Source organism: Danio rerio, chromosome 15, assembly GCF_052040795.2.
Source record: "Danio rerio strain M-AB ecotype USA chromosome 15, GRCz13ab, whole genome shotgun sequence".
NCBI lineage: Eukaryota > Metazoa > Chordata > Actinopteri > Cypriniformes > Danionidae > Danio > Danio rerio.
Genome location: NC_141035.1, coordinates 40,469,246 through 40,489,878, shown reverse-complemented (window position 1 = coordinate 40,489,878; position 20,633 = coordinate 40,469,246). Strand labels below are relative to the sequence as shown.

Sequence of the window (20,633 nt, the reverse complement as noted above, 5' to 3'; positions counted from 1 at the left end):
AATATCCTCCACTGTGTGCCTAAGAATATTTGTAAGGTCACACTATATGTTCTATTTTTTCTTTCTCTAATAACACCTGAATGTTTTATTTAAACTTCTTTGCTTCATGTTAGTGTTAGGGAAGTGAAAGTGAGGTCAGTTGTGAAGTGGCCAAATGTGGTGAACCATAGACCTATTCAGAATTTGTGCTCTGCATTTAACCCATCCAAGCGCACAAACACAGCACTGACACACACCCATAGCAGTGTTTGAGCTACAGAAAATTCTAGTGTAACAGGAAAGGTCCTGTGGTGGGTTCAACTGCTGATGACCATATTTAGCCTTATCAGCCAATAGGGATGGGTTTACTCTGGTATAAAACCAACCAACCAATTGGTCAGTGCAAGCAAGAAGATGGACCAAGATCAACACTCGACTCTTTCCACTGCACTGACATCTCAAAACATGGGTAAGAAATTATTATCTATGCGTATTAAATGCTTATAAAAACCTATTAGAATATTAATACAAGATTGTTTATGCAGAAAATGCACAGAGAAAATATAAAATCCATATAATTAAGCACAAGATACACATTTACTTTCTTAAACAAATGACCTTTCATACAAAAACGTCCTTATTACATAATGAATCCATGCACGGCCAATGCAAGGTTATTCAATTTAGATGACAAATTTTTTTGTTCTATTCTAATGAGGATTTATTAAAATGACACAATCGGATATACTCCACACTCTAAAAAAAATCCTGGGAAACAAAAAAAAAAAAAGTAAAATAACGGCAAGTAAAATTACTGAAATTTCCTGTAATTTACAAAATTATTTAGTTTGTTTTAGATTTTTTGCTGTAATTTCACAGTAGATTACACATTGGTTGACCATATTTTGACGGTTTTAAATAATGGTTTACACTACACCATATTGTTGGTTTACAAAAAAAAAAAATCCCGTTGCACTACACTTAATTTGGATGCTAAATGAGAATCTGAAATTTTTTATTGCAAACATCAAAAAAATAAAGATGTAGTATTAGTATTCAAAAATGTTTGATTTTAATTAGGTTTTTAAATAAATAATAAATTAAATAAATTGGTCTTGCACTTCATATTTTTCAGATTTTCATAGTATATTTAATAATACTGGTACTTTTACTATAAATTGACATATCAACCATTTGGTAAAGGCTGATATTTAAGAAATTATGGAATTATAAAGAAATGCAATCCAAAAAAATAAATAAATAAAATCAGTAACACTTTACAATAAGGTTCATTAGTTAATGCATTTACTAACATGAACCAATCATGAACAACACATGTACAGCATTTATTAATCATAATTGAACATTTACTAATGCATTATTAACATCCAAGTCCATACTTGTTAACATTAGTTAATGCACCATGAGTTAACGAACTAACAATGAACTACTGTATTTTCATTAACGTTTATTAACATGAATAAATACTGTAGTAAATGTATTGTTGATTGTTTGTTCATGTTAGTAAATGCATTACTTAACATTAACTAATGAACCTTATTGTAAAGTGTGACCATAAAATCTTGCTGGGACAGTTAAAGGGTTAGAAAACAAAAGAACACTAAGTTTGTCATGAGTGTAAAACAGTGTTTTAACTATTTCTTCACCAAACTGCAACAATATTCAAATAGAAAAATGAGTCCAAAAGATAAAAACAAACCAACATGCAAATTCTGTTCAAAATAATGAATTTAAAAATATATATCATAGCTGGCACAATAAACCTTTTTCAGAACACTGTGATGGCACAATTCAATGGTAATCAGCATCTCAAATCCTTTCAAATTTTAGACTGTTTAAAACATTTATGTAGATTTACAAACAATACTTTTAAAGCAGGGTGTCTGTGCGGGACCGTACATTTGACATTGTTCTCTATTCTTTCTGCCGTTATCTGTCTCACACTGTGAGGCATAAAAAAATTAAAAGCAAATTATCAGCAAATATTTAAGGTCTGTGACACTGCCAAGAATTTCTGGTACACTGCAAAAAATCCTTGCATCAATTAGTTATCACTAACTTAATATTTTAAATTAAGTTAACATATCTGGACTGAATGTGTTGACATAACTTACAGTACATATCAAAGTTTACTTTTCTGAACTTTTTAGGCTTCTTAAGAGACTAATATTTTAGTTACCAAACATATTTAGCAATTGAAGGATAATACCATTAAAGCAAAATATTGCCAAAAAAATTTGGTAACGCTTTCTTTTACAACCCGCAAAGTACCGCGTAAGTACAGTGAAATTACAGTGTACTTTTCTGTACGTACTGTGTAAGTATAATGAACGTATGTGTAGGTATAAGGGAACAAACCGTAATGTTTGGGTAATAAGGGGGTAACAACCAGATGTTCATCACGAAAATTACCGCGTAAGTATAGTGAAATAACGGTGTACTTTTCTGTACGTATAGTGTAAGTATAAATAACGCTTACTTAGGTATAAGGGAACAAACTGTAATGCTTGGGTAATAAGGGGGTAACAACCAGATATTCAGCATGAAAAGTACCGCGTAAGTACTGTGAAATAACGTTGTACTTTTCTTTAAATTGCAAAAGAACAAACCATGATGTATGCGTAATAGGGGAGTAACAATAAGATATTCATCAAGCAAAGATCCGCGTAAGTATATTACGTTTACGATGTACTTTTCTTCAAGTATTGTATACATACGAAAAATTATGCAAGGATGGTGACAACCTATTGCTATCTGCAAATGTACTGTACATGCACCTGCGTGAGTACATTAGTACTCTTATTCAGTGCTTGGGTTTTATACGGGGTGTTTAATGAATAAAAGGTTTACAACCTGTGAAATTATGAACCCTTATTGTATACTGTATGCATTTTAAATCTGCAATTCAATATAAAATATATTTCCATACACTACTTACCTTGTTTACTCGTCGATCTCACCAAAGCCATCAATGTCTCCATAACTCACTATCAACAAATAACTTTGCATGATATAGGCCTTACCGTCAGGGTTCAATGTAGATTAAAACAGGATCGCATCTTTACTGCTGTTTGCACAGGGGGGCTAACTGTTGCATTTCAGTAAATGTATAACTGATGCTTTATAGAAAAATCTAGTAATTTGGTCTTCAATCAATAAAAACTGCTGCTGTAGTTTACTCTGTTCTTAGTGTTCACGTATACACTAGTGTGTTAAAAGTTCAGCTTCTTCCCTCTTTGTTCCCTGTAGTTAAAGGATGAATACAGTATTTGTTCCCTCCTTGTTCCCTGTTCTTACAGGGTAAATACCACATTTGAGGGTTGTAAATTAAAGTGAAGCATTGTTCCTCTCTTGTTCCCTTTACTTACAGGGTAAATACCACATTTGAGGGTTGTAAATTAAAGTGAAGCATTGTTCCTCTCTTGTTCCCTGTACTTACAGGGTAAATACCCCATTTGAGGGTTGTAAATTAAAGTGAAGCATTGTTCCTCCCTTGTTCCCTGTACTTACAGGGTAAATACCACATTTGAGGGTTGTAAATTAAAGTGAAGCATTGTTCCTCCCTTGTTACCTGTACTTACAGGGTAAATACCACATTTGAGGGTTGTAAATTAAAGTGAAGCATTGTTCCTCCCTTGTTACCTGTACTTACAGGGTAAATACCACATTTGAGGGTTGTAAATTAAAGTGAAGCACTGTTCCTCCCTTGTTACCTGTACTTACAGGGTAAATACCACATTTGAGGGTTGTAAATTAAAGTGAAGCATTGTTCCTCCCTTGTTACCCCCTTGTTCCCTGTACTTACAGGGTAAATACCACATTTGAGGGTTGTAAATTAAAGTGAAGCATTGTTCCTCCCTTGTTCCCTGTACTTACAGGGTAAATACCACATTTGAGGGTTGTAAATTAAAGTGAAGCATTGTTCCTCCCTTGTTCCCTGTACTTACAGGGTAAATACCACATTTGAGGGTTGTAAATTAAAGTGAAGCATTGTTCCTCCCTTGTTACGCCCTTGTTCCCTGTACTTACAGGGTAAATACCACGTTTGAGGGTTGTAAATTAAAGTGAAGCACTGTTCCTCTCTTGTTACCTGTAGTTAAAGGGTAAATACAACATTTGTTCCCCCCTTGTTCCCTTTAGTTTACAATGTAAAATCTTGAAGGCAGTGAAATAAATATACAAACACACAATATATTTCTTCTTTACTTTGTAACCTTTATTTTAATAAATAAGCATTTTAAAACACTTCATCTTAATCAAACATTGTCTTGTCTATCATTGCCTATACTCATTCATTTTCTCTTCGGCTTTGTCCTTTTGTTAATCTGGGGTCGCCACAGTGGAATGAACCACTAACTTATCCAGCATATGTTTTACGCAGTGGATGCCCTTCCAGCTGCAACCCATCTCTGGGAAACATCCATACACACCCATTCACACGCATACACTACAGACAATTTAGTCTACCCAATTCACCTGTACCGCATGTCTTTGGACTGTGAGGGAAACCAGAGCACCCGGAGGAAACCCACGCGAACGCAGGAAGAACTCCACGCAGAAACGCCAACTGACCCAGCCGAGGCTCGAACCAACAACCTTCTTGCTGTGAGGAAACAGCACTACCTACTGTGCCACTGTGTTGCCACCCAGCTGCAACCCATCACTGGGAAACATCCATACACACTCATTTACACACATACACTACGGACAATTTTAGCTTACCCAATGTCACCACATATTTTTGGACTTGTGGGAGCACCCGGATGAAACCCACGCTAACATGGGGAGAACATGCAAACTCCACACAGAAATGCCAACTGACCCAGCCGAGGCTCGAACCAGCGACCTTCTAGCGGTGAGGCGATTGTGCTACCCACTGCACCTGCCTATACTCAGACAGCAAAATAACACATTATTTCCTTCCCCCTTTTTTATGGCATCTCTTGCTTGGCTTCCTCTTCTGCTCTTCTCAGCTTCCACTGAGGACTCTGATGGTGAGTGGCTGATGAAATCCCATGGGTCTTGCTGCTCTGCATTTATATAAAATATATGAACAGACATAAAGGCTTTTAGTAAGCTGTAGACATGTTTATTTTGCTGTTTAATGTGTGTGTGGTGGTTGTCCAACAATTTCACATACTAAATATTTACAGATACCATACAGACACTATACATTACTATCAAACAAAAGTACTATCATTAGATCATATGGGAGATTGTGATCATTTATAGTGATAATAATTAAAGCGCAGAGGGGAAAAGGCTTATATAGTAGGCTACTGTGCTAAAGTTCAAGGCTAACGTTACTAGTAATTGGGGGGGGGGGGGGGGTGTTGATATTTTCTGTAGCATGCCAGTTTGATATATCAATTTACATTTCCAAACATTATTTTTGTCATTAACTTTGCTGTAATTAACGTATACAGGGAGAAAATAGTCTGAGTGTGACAACAGCCACAGAGATCTGAACTGATTATCATCCAGTCTATCTGGAATGACATGAAGAAACTAAATTCAGAAGAACTTTGGCAACATCTCTAAGATGTGCAAAGTAAACGACAGTAAACATTGGTAAATATTCGCTGCTGGCCGTTTAGATTCGGCCATGAACTAGCATTAAGTTTACGCTAAAACAAATGAAACAAAATAAATATAATCTGGTTAATGCAATTTCTAATCGTAACAGTAGCGTTATTTACTAACAACGATTTACTCACATGTGTTACATGGTGACAAGACGGAGCAATTCTAAAAGTCTGAGCAAAACCTCGTGGCGTGCTGCTGCAGTTTGATTCGGATCTTTAGAGGCTTCTTGATTCACAACTCGTTTGAATCAACAAATCAGTAGGCGCGTACCTGAAGTGATACAATATCGCGAGATGGATTCAAATGCACACGGAGCTGTCTGTTGTTCTCGCGATGTTTTGATGTCACACTGATCGGTTTGTTGAAGACGAATCGATTCAACTCTCCGTCCTCCATTCCCTGAATTTCCTGTTCACGGCAGTGCAAGGACGGCAGCGCGAGGTAAATAAAACAAGTATTTTTATGACGTTATGTACATAGAAGTGTTTGTTTAGGTTTTTGTTTCTATCTGATGTTTGTACCTATTTTTAACAATTCCCTTTCCACAATACTGTTACGACGCGTTTTACGATCATCAGCATCTAAAATCCTTGAGTTTTTAAATGATATTTTTAATAAAATAACATTTGTTTATATTTACGTATGTATTATATAATATGATTACATGTGCGAAGTGTTTCAAACAGTGTCTATGGACATGAGTAAATTATATGTTATTCTCTCTTCTTGCTGGCGTTATCAGTTTCACGCAAATTTTTTTCTTTTTCTAATTGTCGAGACAACACCATCATAAAGTTTTCATTGTATTTGAGCAAAGAAGATTGTAAAAAAATGTGTTGTACTTTCCCATTCACTGCGCTGAAATGTAAAAAGGGTCCATAACAGTACATCAACCATATTATGTTATCTTTCACTTTATTTAGGACTAATGATGGGTTAAGACATGTACTTAATCAAAAACTAACCTTAGGGGTAGTTCACCCAAACGTTACATTTACTTACCATTTAATGAGTAACACAGAATTTAAATGTGTACACTGAACTGCAAATAATCTTTACTTCAAAGTCTGTAATGCCTGCACATAGCCTTTTCCCCTCTGCGCTTTAATTATTATCACTATAAATGATCACAATCTCCCATATGATCTAATGATAGTACTTTTGTTTGATAGTAATGTATAGTGTCTGTATGGTATCTGTAAATATTTAGTATGTGAAATTGTTGGACAACCACCACACACACATTAAACAGCAAAATAAACATGTCTACAGCTTACTAAAAGCCTTTCTGTCTGTTCATATATTTTATATAAATGCAGAGCAGCAAGACCCATGGGATTTCATCAGCCACTCACCATCAGAGTCCTCAGTGGAAGCTGAGAAGAGCAGAAGAGGAAGCCAAGCAAGAGATGCCATAAAAAAGGGGGAAGGAAATAATGTGTTATTTTGCTGTCTGAGTATAGGCAGGTGCAGTGGGTAGCACAATCGCCTCACCGCTAGAAGGTCGCTGGTTCGAGCCTCGGCTGGGTCAGTTGGCATTTCTGTGTGGAGTTTGCATGTTCTCCCCATGTTAGCGTGGGTTTCATCCGGGTGCTCCCACAAGTCCAAAAATATGTGGTGACATTGGGTAAGCTAAAATTGTCCGTAGTGTATGTGTGTAAATGAGTGTGTATGGATGTTTCCCAGTGATGGGTTGCAGCTGGGTGGCAACACAGTGGCACAGTAGGTAGTGCTGTTTCCTCACAGCAAGAAGGTTGTTGGTTCGAGCCTCGGCTGGGTCAGTTGGCGTTTCTGCGTGGAGTTCTTCCTGCGTTCGCGTGGGTTTCCTCCGGGTGCTCTGGTTTCCCTCACAGTCCAAAGACATGCGGTACAGGTGAATTGGGTAGACTAAATTGTCTGTAGTGTATGCGTGTGAATGGGTGTGTATGGATGTTTCCCAGAGATGGGTTGCAGCTGGAAGGGCATCCACTGCGTAAAACATATGCTGGATAAGTTAGTGGTTCATTCCACTGTGGCGACCCCAGATTAACAAAAGGACAAAGCCGAAGAGAAAATGAATGAGTATAGGCAATGATAGACAAGACAATGTTTGATTAAGATGAAGTGTTTTAAAATGCTTATTTATTAAAATAAAGGTTACAAAGTAAAGAAGAAATATATTGTGTGTTTGTATATTTATTTCACTGCCTTCAAGATTTTACATTGTAAACTAAAGGGAACAAGGGGGGAACAAATGTTGTATTTACCCTTTAACTACAGGTAACAAGAGAGGAACAGTGCTTCACTTTAATTTACAACCCTCAAACGTGGTATTTACCCTGTAAGTACAGGGAACAAGGGCGTAACAAGGGAGGAACAATGCTTCACTTTAATTTACAACCCTCAAATGTGGTATTTACCCTGTAAGTACAGGGAACAAGGGAGGAACAATGCTTCACTTTAATTTACAACCCTCAAATGTGGTATTTACCCTGTAAGTACAGGGAACAAGGGCGTAACAAGGGAGGAACAATGCTTCACTTTAATTTACAACCCTCAAATGTGGTATTTACCCTGTAAGTACAGGGAACAAGGGAGGAACAATGCTTCACTTTAATTTACAACCCTCAAATGTGGTATTTACCCTGTAAGTACAGGGAACAAGGGGGTAACAAGGGAGGAACAATGCTTCACTTTAATTTACAACCCTCAAATGTGGTATTTACCCTGTAAGTACAGGTAACAAGGGAGGAACAGTGCTTCACTTTAATTTACAACCCTCAAATGTGGTATTTACCCTGTAAGTACAGGTAACAAGGGAGGAACAATGCTTCACTTTAATTTACAACCCTCAAATGTGGTATTTACCCTGTAAGTACAGGTAACAAGGGAGGAACAATGCTTCACTTTAATTTACAACCCTCAAATGTGGTATTTACCCTGTAAGTACAGGTAACAAGGGAGGAACAATGCTTCACTTTAATTTACAACCCTCAAATGTGGTATTTACCCTGTAAGTACAGGGAACAAGGGAGGAACAATGCTTCACTTTAATTTACAACCCTCAAATGGGGTATTTACCCTGTAAGTACAGGGAACAAGAGAGGAACAATGCTTCACTTTAATTTACAACCCTCAAATGTGGTATTTACCCTGTAAGTAAAGGGAACAAGAGAGGAACAATGCTTCACTTTAATTTACAACCCTCAAATGTGGTATTTACCCTGTAAGAACAGGGAACAAGGAGGGAACAAATACTGTATTCATCCTTTAACTACAGGGAACAAAGAGGGAAGAAGCTGAACTTTTAACACACTAGTGTATACGTGAACACTAAGAACAGAGTAAACTACAGCAGCAGTTTTTATTGATTGAAGACCAAATTACTAGATTTTTCTATAAAGCATCAGTTATACATTTACTGAAATGCAACAGTTAGCCCCCCTGTGCAAACAGCAGTAAAGATGCGATCCTGTTTTAATCTACATTGAACCCTGACGGTAAGGCCTATATCATGCAAAGTTATTTGTTGATAGTGAGTTATGGAGACATTGATGGCTTTGGTGAGATCGACGAGTAAACAAGGTAAGTAGTGTATGGAAATATATTTTATATTGAATTGCAGATTTAAAATGCATACAGTATACAATAAGGGTTCATAATTTCACAGGTTGTAAACCTTTTATTCATTAAACACCCCGTATAAAACCCAAGCACTGAATAAGAGTACTAATGTACTCACGCAGGTGCATGTACAGTACATTTGCAGATAGCAATAGGTTGTCACCATCCTTGCATAATTTTTCGTATGTATACAATACTTGAAGAAAAGTACATCGTAAACGTAATATACTTACGCGGATCTTTGCTTGATGAATATCTTATTGTTACTCCCCTATTACGCATACATCATGGTTTGTTCTTTTGCAATTTAAAGAAAAGTACAACGTTATTTCACAGTACTTACGCGGTACTTTTCATGCTGAATATCTGGTTGTTACCCCCTTATTACCCAAGCATTACAGTTTGTTCCCTTATACCTAAGTAAGCGTTATTTATACTTACACTATACGTACAGAAAAGTACACCGTTATTTCACTATACTTACGCGGTAATTTTCGTGATGAACATCTGGTTGTTACCCCCTTATTACCCAAACATTACGGTTTGTTCCCTTATACCTACACATACGTTCATTATACTTACACAGTACGTACAGAAAAGTACACTGTAATTTCACTGTACTTACGCGGTACTTTGCGGGTTGTAAAAGAAAGCGTTACCAAAAATTTAAATAAGTTACAGCCTACAAAATTTCAACTAATTTATTTTTACTTTTTTTTTCTTTTTTTGCTTCGCTTGATTTTTCCTCTTTTTAAAATTTGTATTTAATATTTTTCTATACCATATAAAATTTGGATGTACTAGTTTTTGGACTGTTATCGTAAGTTATTTTGTTAGATAAGCTCCAGTGGGGTGTAATTATATATTGCTGAACACTATATACATTTGAAATCAGAATTATTAGCCCCCCTGAATTATTAACCCCCCTGTTTATTTTTTCCCCCAGTTTCTGTTTAACGGAGAGAAGATTTCTTCAACACATTTCAAAACAAAATAGTTTTAATAACTCATTTCTAATTTATCTTTGCCATGATAATAATAATATTTGACTAGATGTTTCTCAAGACGCCTCTATACAGCTTAAAGTGACATTTAAAGTGACATGATTAGGCAAGTCATTGTATAACGATGGTTTGTTCTTTAGACTATTGAAAAAATATATAGCATAAAGGGGCTAATAATTCTGACCTTAAAAGGTTTTTTTAAATATTAAAAACGAATTTTATTCTAGCAGAAATAAAACAAATAAGACTTTCTCCAGAAGAAAAAATATTATTAGAATTACAGTGAAAATTACCTTGCTCTGTTAAACATCATTTGGGAAATATTTAAAAAAAGAAAAAAACTGATGAGGGGGTTTAATAATTCTGTAAACTAAAACTGTATGATGTGTTAAATATTCAACAAAAACTAAGTGTGTTTACCTAGTCGTTTTTAGTTTATAGGTGTGTGTGTGTGTGTGTGTGTGTGTGTGTGTGTGTGCGTGCGAGCGTGCGTGCGTGTGTGTGTGTGTGAGTCTCCTTGGTAAAATTTATGTTGTCTGACTTTAAAAGCCTGTTTTTAGTATTAACTGAACTATGCTACATTAGTCATCCTGGGTTGTGTTTCTGAAAACCATCGTTAGCCAACTAACGCCTGTTTCACACCGCAAGCGTCAGCGGCGCGTGAGCAGAGCGTGCGCAGCGCGTATGTCAAGCAGTAGCAGCACGCAGGCGTTTGCCTTTCACACCAGCTGCGTCTGCAGCGCGCAGCTCTTTGGCAGCTGCTGCAGAGATCAACCTATCTCTGTCTATTCTATCTAGTTACCCATGTCTCTCTATATACAAATACACTTTTTAAACTTTTCATCTGCACCAAAGCCCCTCATATGCTGTTTCTTTAACCTGCAAATGTTTATTTTACAAAATGTATACATCAAATAGTACTGTATGCTTCTCAAGCTAACTTATATGAGAAGTGTCTACAGTCAGAGGACAATCGCCTGTGATATCATGTCATTTGTTTTTTGATTATCAGGTTGCTGTAGACCTAGTTATAATCATATTTATACAATATTGTTATAATGATATTTATACATGATCAAACTAGTGTTACTTTCTCCGCTTCAGTGATGTCCAGCGGCAGAATTACAGCTCGTTAATTCATGCTCATGCAGATGATGAGACGGACAAAAGTAACCAATGCATGCCATTCTTTTACTTATTTTCGTGTTGTCAGGTTCACAGTGCAAACAGCATTTATTGGGTAAAATTGCTACTTTTTACTGTCATTCAATGTGTTTTGGTCATTATCAATGCACTGTCACTTTAATTGAGCGTGAGCAGCGCGTCAAAAATAGACCCAGCGCCGAAACTATCGCTGCACTGCTGCTTCGGCGACGCTCACGCCTCGCTCTGACGCGCTACTGCTGCGTGCGGTATGAAAGCTCTAATCTGTTAACATGGACGCCGAAAACACACGCGCCGCTGACGCTTGCGGTGTGAAACAGGCGTAAGGTCGCAAGTTGTGTCATTACAAACATAGTTAGTTGATTTGGCGTTTCACAAATCCATCGTTTCCACGAACATTCGCAAACTCCGTCGCAAACTTGTATGCTGGCAACTACACCTCTGGAGCTGTAGTTAGAAGCATAGTTCCCCTTCAGGAGGGGAATTCAATGCTATGTGGAAACGTCCAATATGACAAAAGTGTAAGTTTCCATGTAGTATTTCCGTTACCCGCCTCGAGGAAAGAGTATTATTTTTTTAACCGGAGCATTCCTAGCTGTGTTCTATTCCCAGTTATCCCCCTATGCCCTATTAGTTTAGGCACATTAAATGATGTTCATAGAACTCCGACGAACACATTGGAATTAACTCAAGTATACTTTGACAGTACAGGCTAATAATGACTTTCTCTATTTAGAATAACAGAGTATTGTTGAGACCAATCTTCATGAGGGTGGACCTTTATCTCTAAACTTATAATACTATTTAAATCATATGGTGATTACTAATAGTTTGAGTAAATTGGTCTGCTTGATTCTAAAGTAATAATCATGATTAAATACACAACAACACAAAAAGAAATGAACAACACAAAAAGAAAATCTTAAATGAGTGAGTAGGGTTCTGCCTTTTAGAATAGTGGTTTATCACCTCTGTTTAGTGACCAAGACTGGCATGCTTGTGTCTAAGGGATTGTATAGTCAGCCAGTACAAGACTCAGGATGTTGTAGGAATCCGAATGAACAAGTGTAATATATAGAAACAAGATTAAATAAAATTAGGATTTTATCTAAATGAAATATTAAAATAAGTTTATTAATGTTTTATGATTCAGATAAAAGAAGATATAAAATATTTACATTCTAAACCACCTCATATTAAATTGGAGTCAGATATGAATTCAATTTAAAGGAATTCAACATTGTGCACTGAAAAGACCGAACATGCAGCAAACCTTCATCCACCTGGACACCATTGTTGGGACAATTGGGTGAACCTTAGAGTGTTAATGTACAAACTTACGTAAATAAAAAAAAATAAAACAATTGAACCATACATTGATTAGGATTTATATTAATTTTCCTATTTTTGATTCATAAATAAAAAGTCCTCAGTATTTTTTTTTAAATGCCGAAAATTTAGTCAAAAAACTGTATTGAACAATATAAAATCTCAGGGTTCTATATAGACCCTCGAGTCCTGGGTTTGGTTTCTTGGGATAGTCACTTAAAAATAAAATAAATCAAAGTCACTTTTTGAAACTTGTCAACATCAAGAGTTGTTGAATGAAAGATCAAGGTCACTCACTGCTGCACAACTGCAAGAACAAAAAACATGAATCACAAAATACAAAAAAACAGACAGTCAGTTTCCAGACGTTTTTTTTGCATTTCGGCAGTTTTTGGATAGTTTTTGGCCTGGAATCAATCAGCTACATCTGGCAACACTGCGCAATTTCTCATTCTTAAATCTGTTCTCATACAAAAAAAAGCCAAATATGCTTTATATTTGCTCAGACATTAAATATAAGTGTGAATTTGTAAAAAAAATAAAAAATCTTTTGCAGCACAATGACACACTGACAGTCCTTACTGTGCTTCTTTGTTTAGGAAACGTCAGTTTTGGACCTGAAAATGGGACTGAAGAAGACTCAACAGGAATAAGGTTTATAATCTTTCTTGCCAGCATTTTCTTTGCCACCTTTGTAATGGGTCTCATTGGAAATGGGCTGGTCATATTTCTGACCGCCTGCAAAATGAAGACGACTGTCAACTCCATTTGGTTTCTGAATTTGGCGATTGCAGACTTCATCTTCCTTATATCTACAATCATAGGTTTTACCATAAGTTTGGAAGAGTTGCAAAGTGACTTCATGATCCACTTTTTCTCCATCACAGCATCACTAAACCAGTTTGCTAGCGTTTTGTTTCTTGTAGTCATCAGTCTGGATCGATGCCTGTGCACATGGATGACTGTTTGGGCTCAAAATAACAGAACTCTGCGTAAAGCCAGAATCATCTGCTTGATCGTCTGGGTTTCATCTATCGGCTATATTTTACCTTTCTTTGAAGTTTTTGAGGTTACAGATACATTTCTTTCCCCATATCAATTTATATTGCTCTTTCTCATCCCCTTCCTGATCATTGCATCTTCATACATCGCTATTGGTGTAAAAATCAAACGCCTCAAAAAGAGGAAGCAGTTCAGGTCATACAGACTCATTATAACTGTAATCCTGACTTTCTTCATCTGTTCATTTCCACAATACGTTTGGTATTTTATTATATTAACTGAAAATAATGATAATTTGAGTGACAGTGATTCAATTTGGATGCTATTTATTTTTAGTATGTACCTGATTTATCTCAACAGCAGTCTGAACCCATTTCTCTATGTGTTCATGTGTAATGATTATAAGAAGAAGCTGAAACAGTCTCTGGTGCTGGTGCTGGAGACGGCGTTTGCTGAAGATCATCTGGACATTAAAGAAATGAGACAGACACAAAATGATAAACAGGCAAAACAAACCACACTTGAATTGCTAGAAATGTAGAAAATCTTCAAAGGTTTGTGAACATTGTTGATATTGCATATAATCAGTCTTCATAATCAGTCAATAGTCTTTATTCAGCATCATTTTCTGTCTAAAGGCCTGTGCACACTGAGACATTTTTTGCTCACGTTTTCCGTCGACGTTTAACGCCTTGTGACTAAATAAAGGGTGTCAATGTGATCGTGCACACCAACGTGTAAAACGGCAGGCGCAAAAGCGTAATTTTGAAAAAAAACGCCTCATGCTCGTTTTTTCGTTTTGACGCACCGCATCAAAACCTTCTCCACCAATCAGATTGGCACTTTTGTTTATGTGCACGGAGCTGCTGAAGTTATCGTAAACAGCAATTGGAGGGGCTCTAGCGCAAAACTGTCAACGTGAGCGCACATTGAAGAAGATGCCCAGAGGCGATATGAACGTGGAGCTGCTTATTGCACTTGTGAACAATCATTTCTTCATCGCTAGAGCTGGAGCTGCTGCTTGAACCATCCATGCTTGTTCGAGTCACCAGTAACTTTAACAACACGCGTGTGAACTTCCTCTCCTCCTCTTCTTCTGTGTTATAAGCGGGTGTCAGAAACTTTAAGTTGAGTAGCACCATCTAACATCCAACGTCTCGTAAAACTCTTGACGTTAAACGCAAACGAAAATCGTCCCGGTGTGTAGGAGCCTTAAAGGCTTCTACACACCAGGACGCTTTTCATTTGCGTTTATCGTCAGCGTTTTATGAGACGTTTTTCAGTATTTAAACCCAAGGGATTTTCACTGGCGTCAAGCAGAAAAGTATGTAAAATGAATGACGCTTTTCATTTGCGTTAATCGTCAGCATTTTACGAGACGTTTTTTAGTATTCAAACTCAAGGGATTTTCACTGGTGTCAAGCTGAAGAGTATGCAAAATCACTCTTTTGACGTTAAATGGCGCTGCCATTCAAAATTACGCTTTTGCGCCTGGCGTATTGCACGTTGGTGTGCACAATCACATTGACGCCCATTATTTAGTCATAAGGCGTTAAACGTCGACGGAAAACGCAAGCAAAAAACCTCTTGGTGTGCACGGGCCTTTAGACATATCTTGTAAATTATAGTTTCATAAATCCAAGTTTTTTTTTGCTTGGTTTAGTTATATGTTGTTGTTTTCACTGTCTGTATATTCACTTAGGACTGATTTTATTATTTGGACATGTATTTTATTCAAGATGTCCTCGCTGTAGCAAGATGTCATACTAATGTACAAGATGTACATACACTGTATTTTGTTTTTCAGATGACCATTACAGAGCAATTTTAATAATATTGGTTAAGTTGTTAAAGTCATTTTAAAGCTATTTTTATGTTCCATTTATCAGTCAATATTGTGTTTAGAAATAAATAAAATAATTAGTAGACATCAAATCCTTATCATTTGTCATTAATTTAGCATACACGGCTTGTGTTTACCAAACACTTTATCTTACCACTAAGCGTTCTGCTAAAAAGGAGTAAACGTTTTTGCTGAGAGACTTTTGCTAAGCTAACAATATCTGAAATATTGTTAATATAATATAAAGAGGATTTTATTTCTCTTTTCTTCATCTATGTTGCTTTTGCAAACGGCAGTGTTTGAGCCTACTTTGGCCTAAACAGAGGCTGTTTCTCTCAAGGTTTTTTTTTTTCTTTCACCTTCATCATTTGGTGAAGTTTGTTTCTCGCCACTGACTTGCTTGGTTTGGGACTTGTGGAGCTGTGTATCAATGGATTTGCTCTTCAGTTTTTGGACTTCCAGCAGTGAATCAGAAACATTTCCATTCAATAAATGTGCAAATAAAATATGATGCACAAACTTATTAATGATTCCTACTTGTCTTTCTCGTGATAAATAGTTGGCAAAATCTGATATGTAGCGGGGGAAAAAAGAAGAAAGAGTTCATCAGACGCTGGATTCGAACCGAATTCATGCTCGAACGTGTCAAAACATGTTGACATGCGTCTTACAAGCTGCGCCACTGAGTCTGTTAAGAGTGATGCAACACTTTACACCTATAAACCACACTATTTCTTTTTTTTTTTTATGCACTCGGTGCGATGTTCAGACCCAACTGTGTTAACCGCATCAGCTAAACTCTCCCACTCTATTTTTTTCTTTTGTTGTTAATTCCGGAGAACAAACTTGCAAATAACACCGCTTTTCTCTGGTCTATCTCCGAAAGGAGCACCTCCAATTCACATTCTGTCCAAAGTTTCTCTTTTTGCTTGCTTTTGCCATTGCTTTTTCGTTGGGTTTTGCCAAAGTAAAGTCATTAGCATATTCATACGGGGGAGGAGGCAGGTAGGGGTTTTTCAATTCAATTCAATTCAGCTTTATTTGTATAGCGCTTTTACAATGTAGATTGTGTCAAAGCAGCTTCACATAAATGGTCATAGTAACTGGAACAGTGTGGTTCAGGTTTTAGTGTTTAAGTTCAGTTCAGTTCAGTTTAGCTCAGTTCAGTGTGATTTAATCATTACTGAGAGTTCAAACACTGAAGAGCAAATTCATCAATGCGTAGCTCTACCAATCCTGAATCATGCGAGGCAGTGGCGACAGCGGAGAGGGAAAAAAAACTTCACCTGATGGTTTTGTGCTCGTGCATGTTGCGCTCAGTTTCACGTTCATTCGGATGTACAAAAGAATATGCGTGAGATTCGGCGTACGCAGTGTTTCATACATTTTTTTTTGTGCATACGCAATGTTTTAGTAAGATTTCCATGCAAGTCTTCGTACATGAGACCCCTGGTGCAGTGGAATCTGAACTGCATTCAATGCTTTTTAAAAGGCTCACCTAACCCCACCCCTAACGCTACCCGTCACAGTGACATCACTAGCTTGAGTGCATTGTGTCTGACATTGCATCCCTAAGTGATGCAATCTTAGCTTGCATCGTAATGGCTGCATCCAGATACTATTGCAAATGTGAGCCACTTTTGGCAAATATTTGGCACTGTTAACTCTGGGTAATGTGGCTGTGAGCCTTTAGCGGCCCAAAGAAGATATGGCAAATGTGGCCCAGTTATCTTAAAACATGTGGGCCACATAGACTAAAGTCACCATCATGGACAAAAGTGTTTGCTCACAGCGCTGAACCTCTTAATATAAATTTTCTTTTGGGCTGCTGTAACTCTTAGGAATTTTACTTGAAAAGTTTATTCATTACAGCAAACATTAATTCATTCATTTTCTTTTCAGCTTAGTCTCTTTATTAATCTGGGGTTGCCACTGTGTAATGAACCGCCAACTTATCCAGCACATGTGTACCGCAGCGAATTAATGGATTAATTAATTATTCATATTTAATTCACCGCCTCCAATGAGGACGATGCCATCGTTCATCATGATGTTTCATATTAGACATCGCACGATGCCAAATTATTCGACATTGCTCAACCCTAATAGAATGTATTCATACTGCAATGCATGCTGGGATTTTTGTACTTCATTCCATTTATTATGTGGTCCAGATGTATGTCTCTGGTGTGGGCCAGATCTGGGCAGATTAAAAGCAAACTTTGGCCCAGAATAGGGTCAGTTCTGATTCATTTGGTTTAATTCTGGCTGATATGTGATATTGCTATGGCTTAATTGTAGCCCAGATCTGGCAAACAAAAGCGGACCGCCCAAGTGCCTACATTCTATGCGGTATGTGGGCCGGATGTAAGTGTCTGGTGTTGAGCCACATAATTTTTGCTGGCTGGGTAGTTTGCTGTTTATTTTTTTAATGTGTATAATGAATATGAAGTCAACTGTCTGTTCGAACGATAACTGGATGATGGGATTTAAAGAGTCGATTCATTTGAAGCTCCATTCAAATGAATCTTTAATTCCCTTTGAGCCAATTCGCTACAATGTATTTGAATCAAACTGTAGATTTCATAATTTAAGTCAAATGAATGTGGTCTGTGAGTGTGAGAAGAGTATCAGCATGAAATCTCATCATTATATCCTTAAATGTCATACCTTTTTTTTGGGGTGGGGGGGCTGGGGGGTGTAAATGGAGCTTTACTTCTAATAAATACACTGATACAAAGTACAACATGGAAATTAATTTATAATTAATATTTGACTTTGCAATTAATGTTACTCCAGCATCCATCTGGACGACACGAAAGCAGCCATTTTTGTGTCAGACACCAGCTTGTTGGTGTAAAGGGGTGATGAAGCCAATTATAATATAGGGATGATTAGGAGGCCATGATGGAGAGATTTGGCCAGAATACCAGAGTTACACCCCTAGTCCTTTCAAAGGACATCCTGGGAAATTTAATGATTAAAGAGAGTCAGGAATGTTTATTTTAAGTTCCTTGCTTTATGTGAAAGGGAAGAAAGTGAAGTCATGACCAAATGTAACACATCCAAGTGCACACAAACACACCCAAAGCAATGTTTGAGCAACAGAAAATTCTAGTGTAACAGGAAAGGTTCTGCTGTGGGTTCGATTGCTAATGACCATATTTAGCCTTAGTCAATAGGGAAGCACCAAGGTTTGCTCTGGCATAAAGCAGCATAAGGAAGAAGACGGATCAAGATCAAGACTCGACTCTTTCCACTGCATTGACACCTCAAAGATGGGTAAGAATTTAATATCAATTATGAATATTATATGTTTATAAAAATCTCTCAGAATATAAATACAAATACATATAACACAGACAATGCAGAGATAATATATAATCAATATAATTAAGCACAAGATACACATTTATTTTCTCAAACAAATGACCCTTCATACAAAGATGTCCTTCTAATGAATCCACACACTGCAAATGCACAATTATTCAATATAAAAGACTAATCATTGGTTTTATTCTAATGAGGTTTTATTAAAATGTTTGAGAGGAGCATGATCAGATATACTCTAATAGCTAATAGTTCAGAATTTAGCAGCACAATGACACACTGACAGTCCTTTCTGTGAATCCTTGTATAGAAAACAGCAGTTTTGGGCTTAAAAATGTGACTGGAAACTCAACAGACAAGAGCACTGTGGACAACAAGGGATTTGAGATTTTTTTTGACTGTATTTTCTTTCCCACCATTACAGTGGGTCTCATTGGAAATGGGCTGGTCATATTTCTGGCCGGCTGCAGAATGAAAATGACTGTCAACTCCACTTGGTTTCTGAATTTGGCGATTGCAGACTACATCTTTATTTTAGTTTCAATCACAAATGTTTTCTTAAAGTTGAGCAATCAGCACAGTGTCTTCACAGAGTACCTTTTCATCATCGCAACATGTCTTAATCTGTTTGTTAGCGTTTGGTCTCTTGTAGTTATCAGTCTGGATCGATGCCTGCGCACATGGATGACCGTTTGGGCTCAAAATAACAGAACTCTGCGTAAAGCCAGAATCATCTGCATCATCATCTGGGTTTCATCCATCGGCTACATTTTACCTCTCTTCAAAGTTTTTAACATTACAGATACAATTCGTGTGACTTATGGATTTATAGTGGTCTTTTTCATCCCCTTCCTGATCATTGCATCTTCATACATCGCTATTGGAGTAAAAATCAAACGCCTCAAAATGGGGAAGCAGCTCAGGTCATACAGACTCATTATAACTGTAATCCTGACTTTCTTCATCTGTTCATTTCCACATTATGTTTGCTGGATTTGGAGAGTAAGAGCAAAAAATAATAATTGGACTCTCACTTATACATTTTGGGTGCTGTTTAATTTTACTTTCTACCTGATTAATCTAAACAGCTGTCTGAACCCATTTCTCTATGTGTTCATGTGTGATGATTATAAGAAGAAGCTGAAACAGTCTCTGGTGCTGGTGCTGGAGACGGCGTTTGCTGATGATCATCTGGACATTAGAGTATAGTGAAATACACACAAAATGATAAACAGGCAAAACAAACCACACTTGAATTACTACAAATGTAGAAAACTTTTCTGGGGAACAACATTTTAGTAATCCTTGTTAATACTATGATTATCACAGATAAACAGTAACTGTCATCTGTATTCAGCATAATTTATCTGTCTAAGACATCTCTTGTAAATTATAGTTTTATAAATCCAGGTTTTGTGCTTGGTTTAGTTTTGTGTTCTTGTTTTCAGTGTCTGTGTAGCAGACTTTAAATGGACTTCCCTCTCAAACACGGTCACACACACAGATGAGGTGGTATGAAGGTAAATTCAGTTGCGAAAGTCGAGAGCTTGCAAATGTAAATGTGAGCACTTGTGATAATAATATTTGTATGTGTAGGTTGAAATGTACACTTACAGCTCTGATGTGAACAGCTGAAATCCTCGATTTGCACACACACACAACAATCCACACACTTGTGTTTTAAATTCGAAGATGCAGATTAATAGTTGTGTATTTGTAAAATGTCATTCACAAATACAAAGTGACAGACATACGTGTGCACGGCAAATTTG

At 36.9% G+C, this 20,633-nt stretch overlaps 2 protein-coding genes across 2 annotated transcripts; both read left to right on the top strand.

Annotated features, from left to right (window-relative positions):
* The first annotated feature begins 257 nt into the window (after positions 1-257).
* LOC137487694 (C3a anaphylatoxin chemotactic receptor-like) lies at positions 258-16,053 on the top strand. The gene is made up of 2 exons (XM_087284526.1): positions 258-448; positions 13,286-16,053. Exons 1-2 carry the CDS (start codon positions 394-396, stop codon positions 14,227-14,229), a joined length of 999 nt encoding a protein of 332 aa, XP_087140652.1. The 5' UTR covers positions 258-393; the 3' UTR covers positions 14,230-16,053.
* A 2,671-nt stretch (positions 16,054-18,724) lies between these two features.
* On the top strand, positions 18,725-20,308 carry LOC147840675 (chemerin-like receptor 1). The gene is made up of 2 exons (XM_087284543.1): positions 18,725-18,813; positions 19,172-20,308. Exons 1-2 carry the CDS (start codon positions 18,810-18,812, stop codon positions 20,068-20,070), a joined length of 903 nt encoding a protein of 300 aa, XP_087140669.1. The 5' UTR covers positions 18,725-18,809; the 3' UTR covers positions 20,071-20,308.
* Positions 20,309-20,633: the final 325 nt, after the last annotated feature.